The sequence below is a fragment of the Micromys minutus genome, assembly GCF_963924665.1.
Source record: "Micromys minutus genome assembly, chromosome: 33".
Classification (NCBI taxonomy): Eukaryota; Metazoa; Chordata; class Mammalia; order Rodentia; family Muridae; genus Micromys; species Micromys minutus.
The window spans coordinates 1,923,540-1,942,505 of NC_137968.1; the positions used below are offsets into that span (position 1 = coordinate 1,923,540).

General features: G+C 41.8%; 1 protein-coding gene across 3 annotated transcripts in view; it reads right to left on the bottom strand.

The window, feature by feature from the left end:
- STK3 (serine/threonine kinase 3) overlaps positions 1–18,966 on the bottom strand; it is a 194,667-nt gene that overhangs the window by 152,508 nt on the left and 23,193 nt on the right. The window contains exons 2-4 of one of the 3 annotated variants that reach the window (XM_080909334.1): positions 16,532–16,608; positions 14,687–14,815; positions 8,706–8,820 (exon numbers count right to left, since the gene is read on the bottom strand). In XM_080909334.1, the coding sequence (XP_080765460.1) occupies positions 8,706–8,820; positions 14,687–14,703 (132 nt within the window). In that variant the 5' untranslated portion in view covers positions 14,704–14,815; positions 16,532–16,608. Of the gene's footprint in view, positions 1–8,705; positions 8,821–14,686; positions 14,816–16,531; positions 16,613–18,966 lie in introns of all 3 variants that reach the window. The other 2 variants (XM_080909332.1, XM_080909333.1) reach the window with 2 other exon arrangements.

Below are 18,966 nucleotides of genomic sequence, written 5' to 3' on the forward strand. Positions count from 1 at the left end.
CATCTAGTGACGAAAGTGGGATAAATATCAAGAAAGCTTTTCCAATGTGCAGTGCTCCTGCTGAGACTCTAGAGAGTATCCGGAACATAACTAAACCCAGTCTTCCTCTTACATACTCTGTTCCTCGTGAAATATGAGAAACATAAGAACAGAAAAGTACCCCAAAATGTTCAGAGCCAGTGAGCGCCCCAAATACACGAGGCGGTGACAGACACTAAGTCACATCAACTCTAGCAGATTCTAGATGATGATGGGGCCAAGTCTCCCAATTTTAAGAAACAAAATACCTTTTATTTAAAATTCTTCATAGGCTATCACCTACATTTAAAAGCAAATAAACTAAATATAGTTTCAGATATATGCAAGAACTCAAATAGCAGAACTTATGTTTCATAAAGAACACAGTTTGGTTAGGATAAAAAGCAAAGGGGAAACAGGAAATGTGTAAGAAAACTGTAGCACTAACCCAGGAATCCAGTGGAAAGAAAGCCCAAGGTTGCAGCTGAACAGCAGACCTAAAAGGCAACAAGTCTACATTAGAACAGGAAATCAGAAAGTTCCAAGAAAGACTTCTCAAGAAAGTGCTCACACATTTGAGGGCAGAAACAGTGGGGAGCAAACAGGAAGACATTAGAAAACCACAAAGAGACACGGGCTGATTTGGTTGCCATGAGAAGACAGGAGGGAAAAGTTCCAGCAAAAACAAATGTAACAAGAACATGGTCCTCACAGACCCATCAAACATGGCAACGGTCCTAAAGAACTGATTAAGAAAAGCCATCTAAACCATATGCTGAGACCATGCTCCTTGGGTAAGCAAGGGTTACACTGGACTTTAGAAATGGAAACAGAATTCAAGGCCCTCACTTCCTCTCTCACCTGATCCTCCGCTCTCTAAGTCTCCGACTTTTAAAGTATTTACAGGGTATCTTACTTGCTAAGTGCTGCTCAAAGTCTGGAGACCGACGTGTGCACTGCTGAATGGAGTGTCAGTCAATGACTGCCGTTCTCTTGAGAGTCTGCTAAGCAACTAGTTTTCTCACTTTATTAAGCTCCTAAGAACTCTAAACCCTTTACAGAATTGCATTGATCTTCTTACATTACCATCTAAGATTAAAGAATATAAAAAGTTATGAGTTGTTTCCATCACTCCACTCGACTGACACAAATACAGCCATCAAGCACGAGGAGAACTGTAAAGTGTCATTGTCACTTAACAGTAGAGGAAGCTCGAGTTCTCTGCCATTGTTTTCCCCAGACCATCAGTCTAGTTCACAGAAAAACTGAAACTTAAATTTAGTATGCTGAAGGTCTAGCCCAAAGAAGAGAGAATAGCATTGGAATGTTTCCACGTACAGGATGAGCACCTAAGATACAAACTTTCTGCCACATGTCAGTGCACAGCTTTATAATTAATTACACATTGAAAACTTCTAACCCAAACTGTAGCTTATCTTTTAAAAGCTTCAATTTCACAGCAATATATAATGTTTAAGACGCATAAATTTTAGAAATGCTAAATCACTTAATATTATAACTGCTTATTTTTAAATTCTTTCTAAAGGAACTTTCTCATATTAATCCCATAAATATACTTGATTACTGTTTTAAATGAAATTTAACAGTAGTAGTAATAATAATATTAATGTTTACATTAACTTCGCTTACAACAAAGCTCTCTTCATGAACCGAAGGAGGTCTAGATTAAAGCTATCATGGTAGCTATTTTTAAACATAAACAAAGAGTAATACACAAAAACATTACATCCTAACAGTCAGAAAGCCAAACAACACATCCTGGTATTCCACACATGCCAATGTTACCAGTAATCCATTTTTTGCATATGTTCTTTGATATATAGCCATATCTACTCAATAATTTGCATTATTAACAACAAAATGTAACAGCCATGCAAATGATAAGTTATCTTTATAACACCAAATACATGGGTAGTTAGTTACTTAATGGTCACAGGATGAACAGCCTATTGATCCTGTCAACTCAATGAACATTTACTAAAGACTTGCTAGATGTGACTGGCTCTTCTAGGAACTTAGAGTATTTCCTAGAAGAATAGGATGAAACTCCTAGGGAAGGCAGCCATAACCACTCTTCTCCCGAACATGAAAATAAAAAGTAATTAAATATGACTTCAAAGTATATGACAAAATAGCTGGGCTATCTAAAGAGAAAGCTGCCAAACTTACTGAGGAAAATGCAAAACTTCCTTTACTAAGTATGATACTAAAATTTTGTGATGTGTTTTATGAAATTTAAGCCCTACATACAGGTGCCAAAGGATTTGGAGCCTGCTGGGCAGTGACTTGTGTAATGTAGTTCAGGACTCGGACAAGATGCTCACTGCTGCAGTGCTGGACTGTCACCTCAGCACGTTTCCATGGCGACCCTGCCTCCCTGTGTCCCACCCCTTAACTCCACTTTGCCCTCAATTATAATCACAGGGATAAACCTAATTAACCTAATTACCCTAATTAACCAAGCTTAATTCTGTGCTTTCACCTTGTCCTCGGTGTTTCAGAAGGAAAAGGTGCAAGTCAAGTTTAATCAGGTTCATAACCTTTTAAAAGAAATTTGAAGTAAACTGTCAAACATCCTGCAAATCCATCCGAAGGGCCAAGAACAACAGCAAAGGCAAAGGGTGGCCCTCAAGGACGGTAAAGCAGACACACCCGGCTCACCTACCAGTCCAAAACGGGCGGAAAAGCATTGAAAATATAATAGCAGTTATATCATTGCCCCTTCAAGAACAAACATGCTACAACAGCAGTTCTCAAATTGCAGGTCCCTTTGGGTCTTTCCCGAAGGTTAAAAATCAGATATCCTGTGCATCAGATATTTACATCATAATTCAGAACAATAGCAAAGCTACAGTTATGAAGTTTGAACAGAAATAAGTTTGTGGCTGGGGAAGTGCATTAAAGGGTTTCAGCATTAGGAAGGTTGAGAATCACTACACTAGAAGATTTGATCCACTTAATCAATAGATTACTATATAAATGCAAACTATCTAGGGAATAAAAGATTAATGTTAAATAAGTCAACTCTTGTCGGTTGGCTGGTTGGCTGGTTGGTTAGCTGGTTGGTTGGCTGGTTGGTTGGTTGGTTGGCTAGTTGGTTGGTTGGTTGGCTGGTTGGCTGGTTGGTTAGCTGGTTGGTTGGCTGGTTGGTTGGCTGGTTGGTTGGCTGGTTGGTTGGCTGGTTGGTTGGTTGGCTGGCTGGTTGGTTGGTTGGCTGGTTGGTTGGCTGGTTGGTTGGTTGGCTGGTTGGTTGGCTGGTTGGTTGGTTGGCTGGTTGGTTGGTTGGTTGGTTGGTTGGCTGGTTGGTTGGTTGGCTGGCTGGTTGGTTGGTTAGCTGGTTGGTTGGTTGGTTGGTTGGTTGGTTGGTTGGTTGGCTGGTTGGCTGGTTGGCTGGTTGGCTGGCTGATTGGTTGGTTGGTTGGTTGGTTGGTTGGTTGGTTGGTTGGTTGGTTGGCTGGTTGGTTGGTTGGTTGGCTGGCTGGCTGGCTGGTTGGTTGGTTGGTTGGTTGGTTGGCTGACTGGTTGGTTGCTGGCTGGCTGGCTGGCTTGTTGGGTGGTTGGTTGGCTGGTTGGGTGGTTGGTTGGCTGGTTGGCTGGCTGGTTGGTTGGTTGGCTGGTTGGTTGGCTGACTGGTTGGTTGCTGGCTGGCTGGTTGGCTGGTTGGTAGGTTGGTTGGTTGGCTGGTTGGCTGGTTGGCTGGCTGGTTGGTTGGCTGGCTGGTTGGCTGGCTGGCTGGCCTGCTGGCTCGTTGGTTGGTTGGTTGGTTGGTTGGCTGGCTGGTTGGTTGGCTGGTTGGTTGGCTGGTTGGTTGGCTGGCTGGCTCGTTAGTTGGCTGGTTGGTTGGCTAGTTGGTTGGCTGGTTTGCTGGCTGGCTGGTTGGTTGGTTGGTTGGCTGGCTGGCTGGCTGGCTGGCTGGTTGGTTGGTTGGTTGGCTGGCTGGCTGGCTGGCTGGCTGGTTGGCTGGTTGGTTGATAACAGTCTTGCTATGCATGACCTGATCTCAAACTCAGAATTCTCCTACCTTACCTTCCTGCATGTCAGTACTGTAGGAACTGCAAAAAAGAGATGGGCTTTCAAGCCAGCTACTTCTAGATGAAAATTATGCAAACTCACTATGCCAGGAAATTGAGAAGAACATTGAAAGGCTGAGAAGACAATGGAACATTTAGATTCAATTCTAAACCTGCTTGAATGAATGAACACAGTCCACAGTGTAAGACAACCAGCAGCTAATTATAAACATGTAATAGTGCTTATGCCATAACCTAGATAAACATGGACTGAAAATCCAGAGCTTCGAGGCAGGGCAGGGCAGGAAGGGGGAGAGATCTCTGGGAAGTGCTAGAGACCTGGGGTGGGGAAGGCTCCCAGGAGTGGAAAGTTAAGGACACAAACCCACAAACAAAACTTTGACCTTAAATTTGTCCTGTCTAAAAGAAATGCAAGAACAAAGATGGAGACTGAGGGATAACAGGGCCAACTTGAGACCCACCCCATGGTCGAGCACCAACCCTGACACTGTCAATGATACCATGCTATGCCTGCAGACAGGAGCATGCCGTCCTCTAAGAGGCTCCACCCGGCAGCTGACTGAAATGATACAGACTCACAGTCAAACACTGGACAGAGGTCAGGAACTCCTTAAGGGAAGGGGTAGGGGGAGGACTGAAGGCCCTGAAGGGAACAGGAATTCTGTGAGAAGGAAACCAACAGACTCAACTAACCTAGACCCTTGGGCACTCTCGGAGACTGAGCCACCAACGAAAGACCACACGGGGGCTGAACTGGGAACCACACACACACACACACACACACGCACACACGCATGTTCAGCTCAGTCTCCATGTGGGTTCCCCAGCAACTAGAGCAGGGGTCGTGTCTAAAGCTGCTGCCTGTCTGTGGAATCTGTTCCCAATCAGGCGGCCCTGTGGGAGAGAAGATAACTGATCCTGCAGAGACTAAAGTTAGGGAATTGGGGTGGGAGGGCGGAAATTCCATCCTCTCAGAGAAGACGGGAGATGACTGGGGGGGGGGGGAGCAGCAATTGGGGTGTTAAATAAATGAGGCAAAGGGGGAAAAGGCATATAACTTAAATCAGGTTTGATTATTCTTGTGCTTTTAGTTTTAATTTTTCAAAGAAACATCTGAACGAATTTTTAAATCAATAATTTTAATTTAAAAAATAAGCACAATGCCACAGAATATCTTTTAAAATACCTCAAAAGTCACTGCTGTACAAACAAGCAACAACAAAAACACAGGCTCTGCAGTAAACTTGTTAGCAAAAACTTAGTCTGTTTTCTTTTCTTTTTTTTTGCATTAAAATGTGTTGCTTTTTTATGGCAGGAATACAATATTAAACAACAGTCAAAGGAAAACAAAAAATATTCTTGGCACAAAAACAAATATAATTTTCTTAAACCCTATCTTTTCGAATTAATAAAAGAATCACAACCATATAAAAGGCATAAACCTACATGTGACGTGAAAAATAAAACCAGAGCAACTTATAGACATAAACATGTATCTAAGATGTGGACTTTAGCAGAAGAATGTGTTCCTGTCTCCTCCACTCTGATCACCCTCCCTCTCAACTCTCTGCCCTGCCCAAAATATCAACTTCTCAATGCATGATCTCTTCTACAACTATTATTGCTACACACACAGACAGACAGACAGACAGACAGACAGACACACACACACACACGTCTACTTTATAGTAAAAGAAAACAAATACAAAGTCAGTCAAGATGAAGACATAGAGAACCGTACCTTCCTGTTCCTCTGAGCTAGGTTACTACTAAAAGGGCTGTAATCCATATAGTACGTATAAGACCAAGTGACCATGAGTTTACACCAAACTGCATAAGAACATTTACCTGTGAGTCTATGTGAACACCAATATGACCTGATCCTCCGAAAACATTTCACATTTACATTCACAATCCTAAGATAACCACAAAAAAGAAATGTAATGATCATGCATTAGTTCTGAGATTCATACGGTTAAAACAGAGATGAAGTTTTATGTCCACATGCTGTACAAATGCACTTTCGTGAACATAAACACAGGAAGAGACATTTCAGGGGCATTAAAAAAAGCCCAACACCAGATGGGTTTAGTGCAGAATTCTATCAGACCTTCATAGAAGTCCTAATACCAATACTCTCCAAACTATTCCACAAAATAGAAACAGAAGAAACACTACCCAACTCATTCTTCAAAGCCACAATTAAGTTTGCACCTATACCACATAAAGACCCTACAAAGAAAGAGAATTTCAGACCAATTTCCCTCATGAACATCAATGCAAAAATACTCAATAAAATTCTTGCAAACCAAATCCAAGAACACATCAAAACGGTCATCCATCATTATCAAGTAGGCTTCATCCCAAGGATGAAGGGATGGTTCAATATAAGAAAATCCATCAATATAATCACCATGTAAACAAACTCGAAGAAAAAAAATAAACACATGATCATCTCATTAGACACTGAAAAAACATTTGACAAAATTCAACACCCCTTCATGATAAAAGTCTTGGAAAGATCAGGAATCCAAGGCCCATACCTTAACATAGTAAATGCAACATACAGCAAACCAGAAGCTAACGTTAAACTAAATGGAGAGAAACTTGAAGCAATCCCACTAAAATCAGGGACTCGACAAGGCTGCCCACTCTCCCTCTACCTATTCAATACAGTACTGGAAGTCCTGGCCAGAGCAATTAGACAACAAAAGGAGGTCAAAGGAATACAAATTGTAAAGGAAGAAGTCAAAATATCACTGTTTGCAGATGATATGATAGTATACATAAGTGACTCCAAAACTTCCACCAGAGAACTCCTGCAACTGATAAACTACTTCAGCAAAGTGGCTGTATATAAAATTAACTCAAACAAATCGGTAACATTCCTCTATTTAAAGGATAAACAGGTTGAGAAAGAAATTAGGGAATTGACACCCTTCACAACAGTCAAAAAGACTATAAAATACCTTGGGGTGACTTTAACCAAGCAAGTGAAAGATGTTTATGACAAGAACGTCACATCTCCGAAGTAAGTAATCAAGGAAGATCTCAGAAGATGGAAAGATCTCCCATGCTAATGGACTGGCAGGCTTAACATAGTAAAAATGGCCATCTTGCCCAAAGCAATCTACAGATTCAGTACAATCCCCATCATAATTCAACTCAATCCTTCACAGAGTTGGAAAGAGCAATTGAAAATTCATTTGGAAAAACAAAAAACCCAGGATAGTGAAAACTATTCTCAACAATAAAAAAACTTCTGAGGAAATCATCATCCCTGACCTCAAGCTGTATTACAGATAAATGGTGATTAAAAACTGCATTATACTGGTACAGAGACAGGCAGGTCGACCAATGGAATAGAACTGAAGACCCAGAAATGAACCCACACACCTATGATCACTTGATCTTTGACAAAGGCGCTAAAACCATCCAATGGAAAAAGGACAGGCTCTTCAACAAATGGTACTGGTTCAACTGGCAGTCAGCATGCAGAAGAATGCAAATCGATCCTTTCTTATCTCCTTGTACAAAGCCCAAGTCTAAGTGGATCAAAGACCTTCACATAAAATCAGGTACACTAACACTAATAGAAGAGAAAGTAGAAAAGAGCTCAGAACACATAGGCACAGAAGAAATTTTCCTGAGCAGAGTCCAACACGCCGGTGGACTGCCTCCTCAGAGAGGATGGGAAGGAGCGGAACCTCCCAGGCTGAATGCTGATGCCAACTCCTCGGAACTGTATTCACATCCAAGTTTACCTTTAAGAACCGTAGATACTTCACAGTTTGTAATTACTGGTACAAGGAAGAAACTTCTTGAATAATTTTGTGACACTTCTCTAACTGGGGTGTAACTTTTCTCAACTGTACCACTCAGGAGTCATTTAATTTACATAAATGCTAGTGAAGAACAAGAGAAATTCCAAGATACTAATTAAAATGTTACAGATGATTTAATCCTCTGTCAAAACAGGGATTGTTTAAACTTGTCTTATTTCCTTTTAAAGAAATCCTATTTACTTATTTTCTCCCCAGGGGGGAAAAAAAAGAATAAATGTCCAAGTATTTTACCAATCAAACTTTAAAATGACTCTGGTTAACCACAAATTGATTCAAGTAGTTATGTGCTTTTTCTGAATTTATGTTACCAAGACATGTTTGACAGCATAAGTAAAGTCATCTAGAAACGGAATTACAAGTCATTTCACTCACATAAAAAGACCACGGGGCCTCAGAGGGTCTGATGAGCAGCTTTTCCACGGAGGTTTCAGAATAGCCAGAGTATCTTTCACTAAGCAGTGCCCTTCACTAAACTCATTTCACACACACATGCTCATGTGGGTGTGTGCATGTGTGCATAGACACTTGAGAAACAAAGAAACAAAAAATCAAGTACTTCTCAAAAATTCAGAAACGTACGTTCAACTGTTTTTCAGCTATAGATGGTAACAGAGGAAAAGGAAGAGAAGGGTCGTGAATGTTACGCGGTGTGAGTGGAACTCTAGCATACCTTCCCAACATCCTAGCGCGGATCCTTTCACACTAAAGTTTTCTCTGTAACAAATGCTAGTGCTCAGATTCTACGGTGGAACCTTTAAAATTGTATTAACAAAGCCGACTGAAAACTCACCGTCTTGTTTCGCAGTCTAATTATGTCGGACACGGACCCCGCTCCGCAGTACTCCATGATGATCCACAGGTCTGTGTTCTTGAAGTAACTGCCGTAGTACTTCACCACGTACGGGCTGGAGAAGACACGTTCAGTTCACTTCAACAAACCAGTGAGCAAACTTCCACTTACATCGCGTTGTAGCTACAGTTCAGCAACTGTGTATAATTAGGTTTTACTTCATGGATGAAAATTTAACAAGGTTACAAGCCAGAGGGGGCCCAAGTGTTCTGAGTGATTCCCAACAAAAATAATGCTTTATTTTGTCATGGCAATTACTACGTAATGTTAGAAACCAATTTTCCTTTAGCAAAAACATTTTAAATATAACTATTCTAAAGGATTCCTCATTGAAGATGTTAAACTTCAAAATAATGTATATTTCAATTAAGGCAATGGAATAATTTCATTCATGTTGGTCTTTGTAGGTTCTTGAGGGAAAACATTCTTGACATACACAGCACATAACCAATTAATACTATTAACAATTTAGAGTACTTCTTAACTGACAGTTTAAATTTTTCCAGAGAAAAATGAGCTGTGTTTATAACCAAGTTGTTTTCCAAAAGGCTTAAATTACACAAAGAACTATATTACCATTATTATTAAAGATGTGCTACATAAGACTAGTATATAAAGTATCTTCTCCAACTGAAAGAGGTAAAGTGTCCACCACCACAGAACACACAGCAGAAACTATGCTGCTCACATTTTTATGTAAACTAAACTCAAAAAAAAGACTTGCACATAGTGGGACAATCAGAGAGAACATGGGAGAAAAGGTTTAATGTGAGTAAAACTATTTTTAAATTCCAGAGGCTGGAACGATGACTCAGAGGTTAAGAGCACCGGCTCAGTTCAGAGGTCCCAGGTTCAGTCCCCAGCACAAACATGGTGGCTCATTTCAAAGAATGACTGAAAAATAAACATTCATGAGTAAGACAACTAGAAAACAACATGGCTGTTTAAAGAACTTGTTTATAGGATATATCTAGTCATGGCTCCTCTCAAAGGTACTTTACCAGGTATCACTGTCAGATAAAGAAAACACAAAGTAATATAGAGCCAGCAAGATGGCTCAGCAGGTAAAGACTTTACCTCATTCAGTCTCCAGGACCTACAAGACCAAGACCCAATTCTTCCATCTCTACCCTCCACATGTGCACTTGGAAAACACACCCAGATAACTAGATGTAAAAAGAACACAGGACGGTGTAGTGAGGGCAGAAGACACAGCGCAGCGGGGGAAACAAGAACTACCACTGACTGGACCTGAACTCAGTGGAATGCAGCCTGTGAACCAGCATCTGACCTCTGCTGACATTTGCACACACACGCACACCCCACACACTGACCTGCACACAACCACATGCCACACACATACATGCACAAACTCACACCCCACACACATACCCATACACACTCACACCCCAAACACATACTTGCACACACATGAACACCCCACACATATACCTGCACACATGAACACTCCACACACATTCCTGTACCCACACTCACACCCCACACACACACCTGCACACATGAACACCCCATACACATACCTGTACCCACACTCACACCCCACACACACACCTGCACACATGAACACCCTACACACATACCCACACACTCACACCCCACACACATCCTTGCACACACATGAACACCCCACACATATACCTGCACACATGAACACCCCACACACATCCTTGCACACACATGAACACCCCACACATATGCCTGCACACATGAACACCCCACACACATTCCTATACCCACACTCACACCCACAGTTACCTGCACACACACACAAATACCTGCATACAAACTCACACCTCACACACATACCTGCACCCACACTCACACCTCATAGGTACCTGCATACACACTCACACACATACCTATACACACCCAAACATCACACAGATACCTGAATCCACACTCACACCTCATACACATACCTGCACACACACACCCCACAGATACCCCATGGATGTTTACTTGAACCATTTAACAAAAGGTTTTGTTTCAAAACAAGTAATACTATCATCGAGACTTAGAATTTCAACGTGTAGTGAGAATTTTGGTTTCTTTAAAAGCACAGAAGTATTTAAAAATGTGTTTTAGTTTTAATCCAGGTGGGGAGATGGGGCCACTTCAGACTGTTCATAGCAGCTGACTATGATTTGCCTCCTGCTCTAGCAGAGGCGTGGTTTTAACCGCTGCAGATAGTCTCTTTGTGTGACTTTTCCAATTCCAGGGACTCTTCAGATGGTATCTAAAGGCTTGGGCCCCAAGAGGGGGACCTGTCAGCTGCATTGTGATTTGTTAAGTATACCTGTCATGCACAAAGGGGTGAGAAGAAACTAGATGGCTAAGATCAAACTTGCCCATAATCAGCAGGAAGTAGTCTAAGGATATCATCTCCCCCGTCTGCTCTGTCCTTTCTCTCCTACTTAGTGTTAGAGGTTGAAAGGCTGGAAGGAGAGGAGTGGAGAAAGGTGAAGAAAGAACCACAAATCAGCCAAAATGCTGCTATACTGGAAGGCATGGAAATGCTTTCTTTACCTGTAATTCCTTCTTGTGTGGAAATGTGTGGCTATTCTCTGACCACCTGTGCTCTGGGCCTATACTTCACAGGCTGTGACTCAACAGACCTTCTCGAACACTACGGCTGAGGTGGTTCTGATGTAGTACCAGAATTGGCCACCTGGGCTGGCTAGTTTTACACTTTACACAACTTTATGCACGCTATCGTCATTCCAGAGAAGAAAATCTCAACTGAGAAAATATCTCCAGAAGACTGGGCTGTAGGGCATTTCTTCAATTAGTGAATCAGGGAGGGCCCAGCCCATTGTGGGTGGAGCCATCCTTGGGCTGGTGGTTGTGGGTTCTATAAGAAAGCAGGCTGAGCAAGCCATGAGGAGCAAGCAGTATACAGCATTCCTCCACGGCCTCTGCATCAGCTCCTGCCTTCAGGTTCCTGCCCTGCTGGAGTTCCTGTCCTGACTCCTTCAGTGATGAGCAGTGATGTGGAAGAGTAAAACAACAAACAAATCAAAGACCCCATGGTCCCAAGGCTGCTCTGGTCATGGTGTTTCACTGCAGCAACAGTGATCCCAACAAAACTTCACTTCAGAAGATAAACTATGTATCCTTCTGAAAGCTCTTTGATAATATTCTCATGGCGGAAGTGTAAGTGTTTAGTAACAGATCAAGAGTATCTTCACTGGCCAGAAGTGGAACATGACTATAGTCTCGGCACTTAGGAAGTTAGGTGCCTTGGGAGTTCCAGTTCAGTCTGGGTTTCACGGTGAGTTTGAGGCCAGCCACAACACTGAAACAACACACGTGTGTTTTACTATCTTGCCTCATATAATAAGTAGTCAGTGATGCTAAGGGTTGAACTGACAGCTCATATAACAAAATTGATCCTGAAAAAGCATTTATATATGATATTTATAGACATTTTTAAATTAAAGATCATTTGACTAGAGACCTGTCTGCCTCTGGCAGCTCCCTTCTTAGATTCTAAGAAGAAATTGAGCATCAGTGGAGTTGCTCCAGTTGTGGTGAGACAGCCACTTGGCAAGAATTGCCTCATTCATCTACACACAATACTGTCCAGAAAGGGACACTCTGCGGAATAGTCTGATAATAGACTGATAATCTTTACCAAGCCAAAATTATCAGCCCTTCAGATTTCTGCATTAAAAAGGTCTGTCAGATATGATCCTGAGCCAGAAGGCTGAAGACTGATGCTCCAACATTTTGAGAGATGAGGGACTGGCTAAGTAGTCAGTGGTCTCTATATATTCACTAGTTTTGGAAGCTCTGTTTTGTGCTTCTCATTATCAGGTAATATTAGTCATTCTGAGATTTCTGACATTGTTGAAGACTGGTAGCCTCTTAGCCAGACCAGCTGTTTGGCATTAAGAAAGTTAATATAGATCTCCAAAGGTGATTTTCAGATAAATTACAATCTAAAGCCGAGATATAAGTCAGATATAGAATTATAGTCTTTCAAGATAGACCATAAAGGTGCTTTATTTAATAGACAAAATTGATAGGCTAGATGTTAAGGCTGTCTTATACTTTATAAATTGTAAAATAGTAAAAGTTATATTCATCTTATAGTTTAAAAAAAAGCCTTTTAGCTGGAAAAAAAGGAGGAAATGTAAATTGTCCTGAAGCTGTTTGTATTCTAATGTTAATTCCACTTCCACAAAAAAGGGCAGCCCAATCTCACACTCAAGAGCTGATGTCATCTGAACCCTCCCATGTTAATTAGTAAAATAAAGGAAAGCCAGTGACTGGACAGGGCAAGGGAGGTAGAGAGAGGCGAGGTCACAGAGGTCAGAGGACAAAAAGAGGTCGTGGCAAGATGGAGGTTCCAAAGGTCCAACTAGACCCAGGAAATACCTCTGATAGCCATGAAATAAATGATGTGGGCTAGTGATTAGTAAATACAAAAAGTAAGCCTGACCAAGACCCGAGGCTGCACAGCCCAGAGCTCTGCACAGAACCAAACATGAGTGGTAACAAACAGAAGTGAATGGAGTGATTCCTAATGAACCCTGTATCCACATACACTGGAGGCTAGCATAACCGTGGTCAGAGAGGCTTCATCCAGGAACTGATAGTAGGAAACACAGAGACCCACAGCCGAACGTTAAGCAGAGCTGGGGGAATCCTGTGGAAGAGAGAGAGGATTGCAGGAGCCAGAAGTCAAGATACCACAAGAACATGGCTCACGGAATCAACTAACCAGGGCTCAGAGGGACTCCCAGATACTAAGCCGGCAATCTGGGAGCCTGCACGAGGCCCTCTACATATGTGGTAAGGCTGCGTAGCTTGCTGTTCTTATGGGATGTGGGGAGGTAATATACAAGAAAAAGCAAGTCCTGAAATACAGACACTGTATGATGGTGATGAGGAGGGGGAAGAAGAGGAAGAGGAGGAGTAAGCACTGTTCCTACTACCTTCAGGCCTTTTAGCAAAGGACTATGTTCTCCTTTGCTAGTTCACCGAGACTACACACACTGCTGTTCATGCCCTCTGCATCCCTCACAGAACAAAGACCAGGCTATCGACACTGCATACAGAACCTTTAACATCAGCCACACTTACCTACTCAACCCGACTCCCTGTCAATCTCTGTCAGCAAGTGCGGCTCGTCACCTCTCTAGATAAAACTTTTCATTCTTTTGTCCTTCCATTTCTCCAAACTCTTCCTCAATTTCCAGACTGTCTATCATCCCTGGAGAAACATACCCCACCCTCTTGTTCTCAGTATCACTCCAAGTACCCAACAGGCAGTACCCAGTACTCTAAGTCAGGGCTGTTTGTCCACGTTTTTTCATCCCGAGTAGTCCTCAGCTCCTCAAGAAGAAAAACAAAATCTTAGATTTCTTAGTGTTTCTGGATCCTGATGTATATTACTTGCTCAACAGAAAATGTTTTATAAGTGCTTGTTGATGAATCAGATCTACAGAAATAATTGTATGCCATATCGAGAGAACATGACTATCACTCAGATCAGAGGCTGAAGTAGTAAGATCCAAAAATTGAAGCCAGACTAAGCTTCAGAGGAAGTTCAAGGTCAGCCTGAGGCTACACAGGAAACCGTGCATGGAAAACAAAACAAAGCCAAACCAAACCATGTAACACATAATACAAAATGAGCCACTAGATACCAAAACTGAACAGTCGGCCATAACTGTGTCCTGGTTGTCTTTCTTGCCGTGCCGTCCTTTTGTGTCATGTCTCTGCACAGCTCAGAGTCCAAAGGACATGTCTACACATTATCCTCAGGCTCTTTAGCTCTGGTTTTGCTCCCAGTAACAAGTCAGGAAAAAACAAATAGGTAACAAGAAATCTATTTTACTGTGTGAGTAATGGCCGGCATCAAATGATCATGAGGAAATAAGATATTTTCATACCTGTCACACTGCTGCATTATGGAAATTTCTTTGATTATTTCCTGAAGATCTGACTCAACAGGCACTTGCTTAATTGCAACAACTTGACCAGACTCCTTATGTATTGCTTTAAAAACACTCCCATAAGACCTTAAAAAAGAAAGCCAAATGTTACTTCTTACTTTTCTTGCATCAAGCATTGTATGTAAGACTACTGGGACTTTTATGTACATTTTGCATAGTATATTTTCTAGCTTAAATCATCATTATAATAATCAAAAGCAAAGGTAAAGGAAAGTGAGTTCATGAAGGAGTATTACTGCTTGAATTATAAACTTAAAAGTCATCACGTAAAAGCACAGTGAGTTGTTATTTCTTATGGGAAGAAAGGAGCGGGAGGGGGAGGAGACAGGAAGGAGGCACAGAGGCTAACTTACGGTTTGTCAACTCAAATGCAGCTTAAAGAGATAGAAAAGGAAATCACAAGCATGAGAAGTAAGTTAACAACAGTGCAAGTCTCAGGCTAGGAGGAAAGACTGAACAAGCAGAAGCCCAGGGTACCTTCTACTATGAACCTTTCTATTTTCCTTCCTTTGATTCCTTTGAGACAGGCTCACGTACAGCCTTAAACATCCGATACAGACAAGGACGGTAGTGAATGGCCAGGATTGCAGGTGTACACAGTCTAACTATTGTGCACCATTTAACACCAAATGAAGAAAAGTAGGCAATCTTCAACCAAAGTCTCTCGGTGCTTCTTCAAGTTCATCTCTTCATGAGAAACACCACATAGTCATATGGGCAGTCACATAAAGGGGACAGAGACTTAATCTGTACTCTAGCTCTTGAATGTGTATCAACCAAATATTCACGTGTTTTACAGAACAGAAGCAACGAAGAAGGAAGGCACCTGTAATTTAGTATGTTCTCCAAACCAAGATTTAAAACCACTTGGTTCTAACAGTACACCAGGTTCTTGGACAGTTTTACAAGCATTAAGCCTTCAAATTACCTTGAATTATGTTTCCCAATTTATAATTAGTGCAATATGTTTTGTCATTTTATAGTTATGTCTAGCTTAGCTAACTGTATCAGAAAAGGAGGCATGTGAAAAATCTATCTTATAATTTGTCGAGTTTCTGTCTTTGACCATACACTTAAAAGACTGCAAAGTATGCCTGTTTGTGTGTGAGAGAGTACGTATAACTAAATACAAACACCTACTTTACATGAACATTTGCTAATAACATTTAATCCCTTTCTAAGTTTTGTATTATCTGTTCACGTCTATAAGACTAATAAAAACACAGACCATTTTTACAGATTCTCTGCACATAACGATCCCATCAGAGTGAGTTACTGTGCTGTGGTCCAGATGATCTGAGAGGACTTCCTTTTCTATCTGTATCTGTACCCTTGGAGTGTTACATATTATATGTTCTTGCAAATTTAATTGCTTTATACTCATTATCTGACTTTCTCCATGACTAAAGGCTATACATTCCTCTATCACTTGAAGCTGTTAACAGTTCTTCTGCATATATGTACTCATTTCTTCAAGATACTCAATTCAAAGTTTCTACTGGTCTGTTCTCAAATAAAATGGGTCTGAGGGTGCCAAACATGCGCACAGCCTTATAAAGGCAAAATTGTCAAGTTTATCAGTGAGAATGCACAAGATGACCAGTAACACTACAGCAGACTCTGACATGTTACCACGCATACTTATCATAATCTGGTCTTTTCACCTGGACACTAAGTGTCAGATTTCATGGGTTAGTAATATTCACGCCGGTAGACACACTCCAGCAAGGGCCTAGACAACACTGCCTTCATCTAGAAGGTATTTTCACAGTTCTTACTCACCCTTCTCCAAGCTTCTCCAAAACATCAAACACTTCTTCAGGCTGCTTAGTCAAACTGTCTTCACTCAGCTTTTTCAGCTTACTGAGAAAAGTAAGACAGAAAAATTCTTCCTTAAAAGCTTTTACAAGAACAATGTAATACGCAATATAGTCAGATGTTCCAAAAGCAAGTACTATAAAAGGTGTATAGCAAATGGTCCCTTCCCAGGGATGTCGCTGTGTGCCTAGCAACAGACTCCAATACAAACCTCTTCAACATCAGGTTCTGTGAGACGGTCATTCCTTTCCTTCACTCTAACAGACATGACAGCACGGTACACATGCGCTACTTCACACTCTGCTTTCACCCAGCAACATACAGTCGGTTATATACTGTTAATAACATATATCCCACTTAATAAAGGGGATACATCCCAAGAAATACTTTAGGTAATTTTAACACAATAATAACACCATGGAATGTACTTCAAAAATTCAAGATAGTAGACATGGCCTATAACATGGACAGTATACACCAATTTCTACTATATCCATAACAAACACAACAGAGGGGAGCGGGCTTACCAGAGAATATGGGAGAAGATATACATGACTTACATTTTTGCAGTAAACATTTTCATAAGTAATAATATACTTAGGAATAATTATTAGAACTATACTACAGTTAACACATGTGCATAGTAATTTATCATGGCCAAGAACTACATGCCATCCGCAAGAGCATGTGCTATGCTTGCACACAATTAGAGCACATGCGTGTCCATGCCAAAACCAGCAGAAACACTGTGTGCTCTACTCGAGGATCACAGCGGTCATACTATCACTAAATAACAGTAGAACATTTTCAACTCCATTATAATCCTGAGACCAGTGTCGTGCAGAATTCATTATAGACCAGGACAGCATTACCCAGCACGCTGTCTTTACAAGAATGGACTTATTACAGTAAAAATAAATATGCTACCATTGATTCCAATATGACTAACTTAAGATCACTAAAATCGTTATGCTGTGCTTTTTGTTCTTCAAATATCTGTGTCCACGAAGAGAAATAGTCAACAGACCTCTTACCACTTTACTTACAGAAAGCAAAAATACAGAACTCTGCCGGCTACTGTTGCCGTGCTAAATGAACACGGTATCAAACTGCCTGCGAAATGGTTCTAAGCCCACGGTGCAGCTGTGAGGCTTCAGAGAACTTCTCTTTGCAGAAGACAGTGGCTAATAAAGAGACGGCATCAAAGTTCAGCAAATATGGGACTGGAGTGGTCTACCCCAAATGGAACAATGAATATGCATGCACACACACACACACACACACACACACACACACACACACACACACACACACACGTACGCACGCACGCAGGTGGTTCAGATAATCTCCCAAAGAGAGTGGAAGGCCGCAAGAGGCAGAGGCTGAAGTGCTGTAAGGCAGTGCTTCTGGGCTGGACAAGGCTGAGTTCCAATGAAGTCACGACTCACGGTAGCTATGGTCACCTTGCTCAATCAGGCCATCGGCAGGGATGGGGAGCCGGGAAGGGGATCACACTCCTCAGTGAGGCAGCCACTTTGATTTGTTGTCCATGCTCCAGTAAACAATCTCCCGTCCCTCTTTAATGCAACAAATGGAAAGACACACACAACAGAAGGAAGACTTGGTTTAAAAAAAAAAAAAAAAAACTTATTTTATACATGCATGAAACTGCCAAAGAATGAAAAGTGAATTTTTAAAAACTAATCAAAACAAAGATAAAACAGAAAAGTGCCTTCAAAGTAAGTGCCTGAAGGAGAAAATGGGAACGACAAATACAGGCTCAAGGACACCAGGAGCACTAACCGCTGAGGACACAGCTACAAAGAACACGGAGAGACGAGGCCATGTCCTCACTGGCCCTCTTCTGTGTACAAACACCGTATGTTTAGTGCTGGGTTCTTTCCTACCAGTGCCCAGCATTTCAGTCTCCTCCTGTCTGAGCTTCCTTTGTCTCTCCGTGTCTTCCCTCCAGCCCGCCAACCCCAGCCCCAGGTCCCCAGCAGGCAAGGAAAGTAGAAACTGTCCAGATAAAAGCCTGGCTGTCCTCGGCAGTGACAAATGGATGTGACCCCTGAACAGCTGCTCACACAGAACTCAGTTCATCAGCCAGGTCCCATCCTGAGGAGGTCCCACTGTTTGGGACACAGCTACCCAGAGGGCCTGAAACTGAGAACGACCGAAACCAGGGAGCCCGAGGGAGCCCGAGGGCTCACTACACAGTCTCTGGTGGCCCGAAGTGGACACACTGAGAAGTTGGACAGCAGAAAGTACTGCAGACAGTGGCTCCACACTGTTCCAGAAGTGAACTCCATCTGAGGACACCTGAGACTCTCATACGATGAGACAGGAGTTTATTTACACATGCATGTATACAAAGAAGGTATATATCATACTTGTTC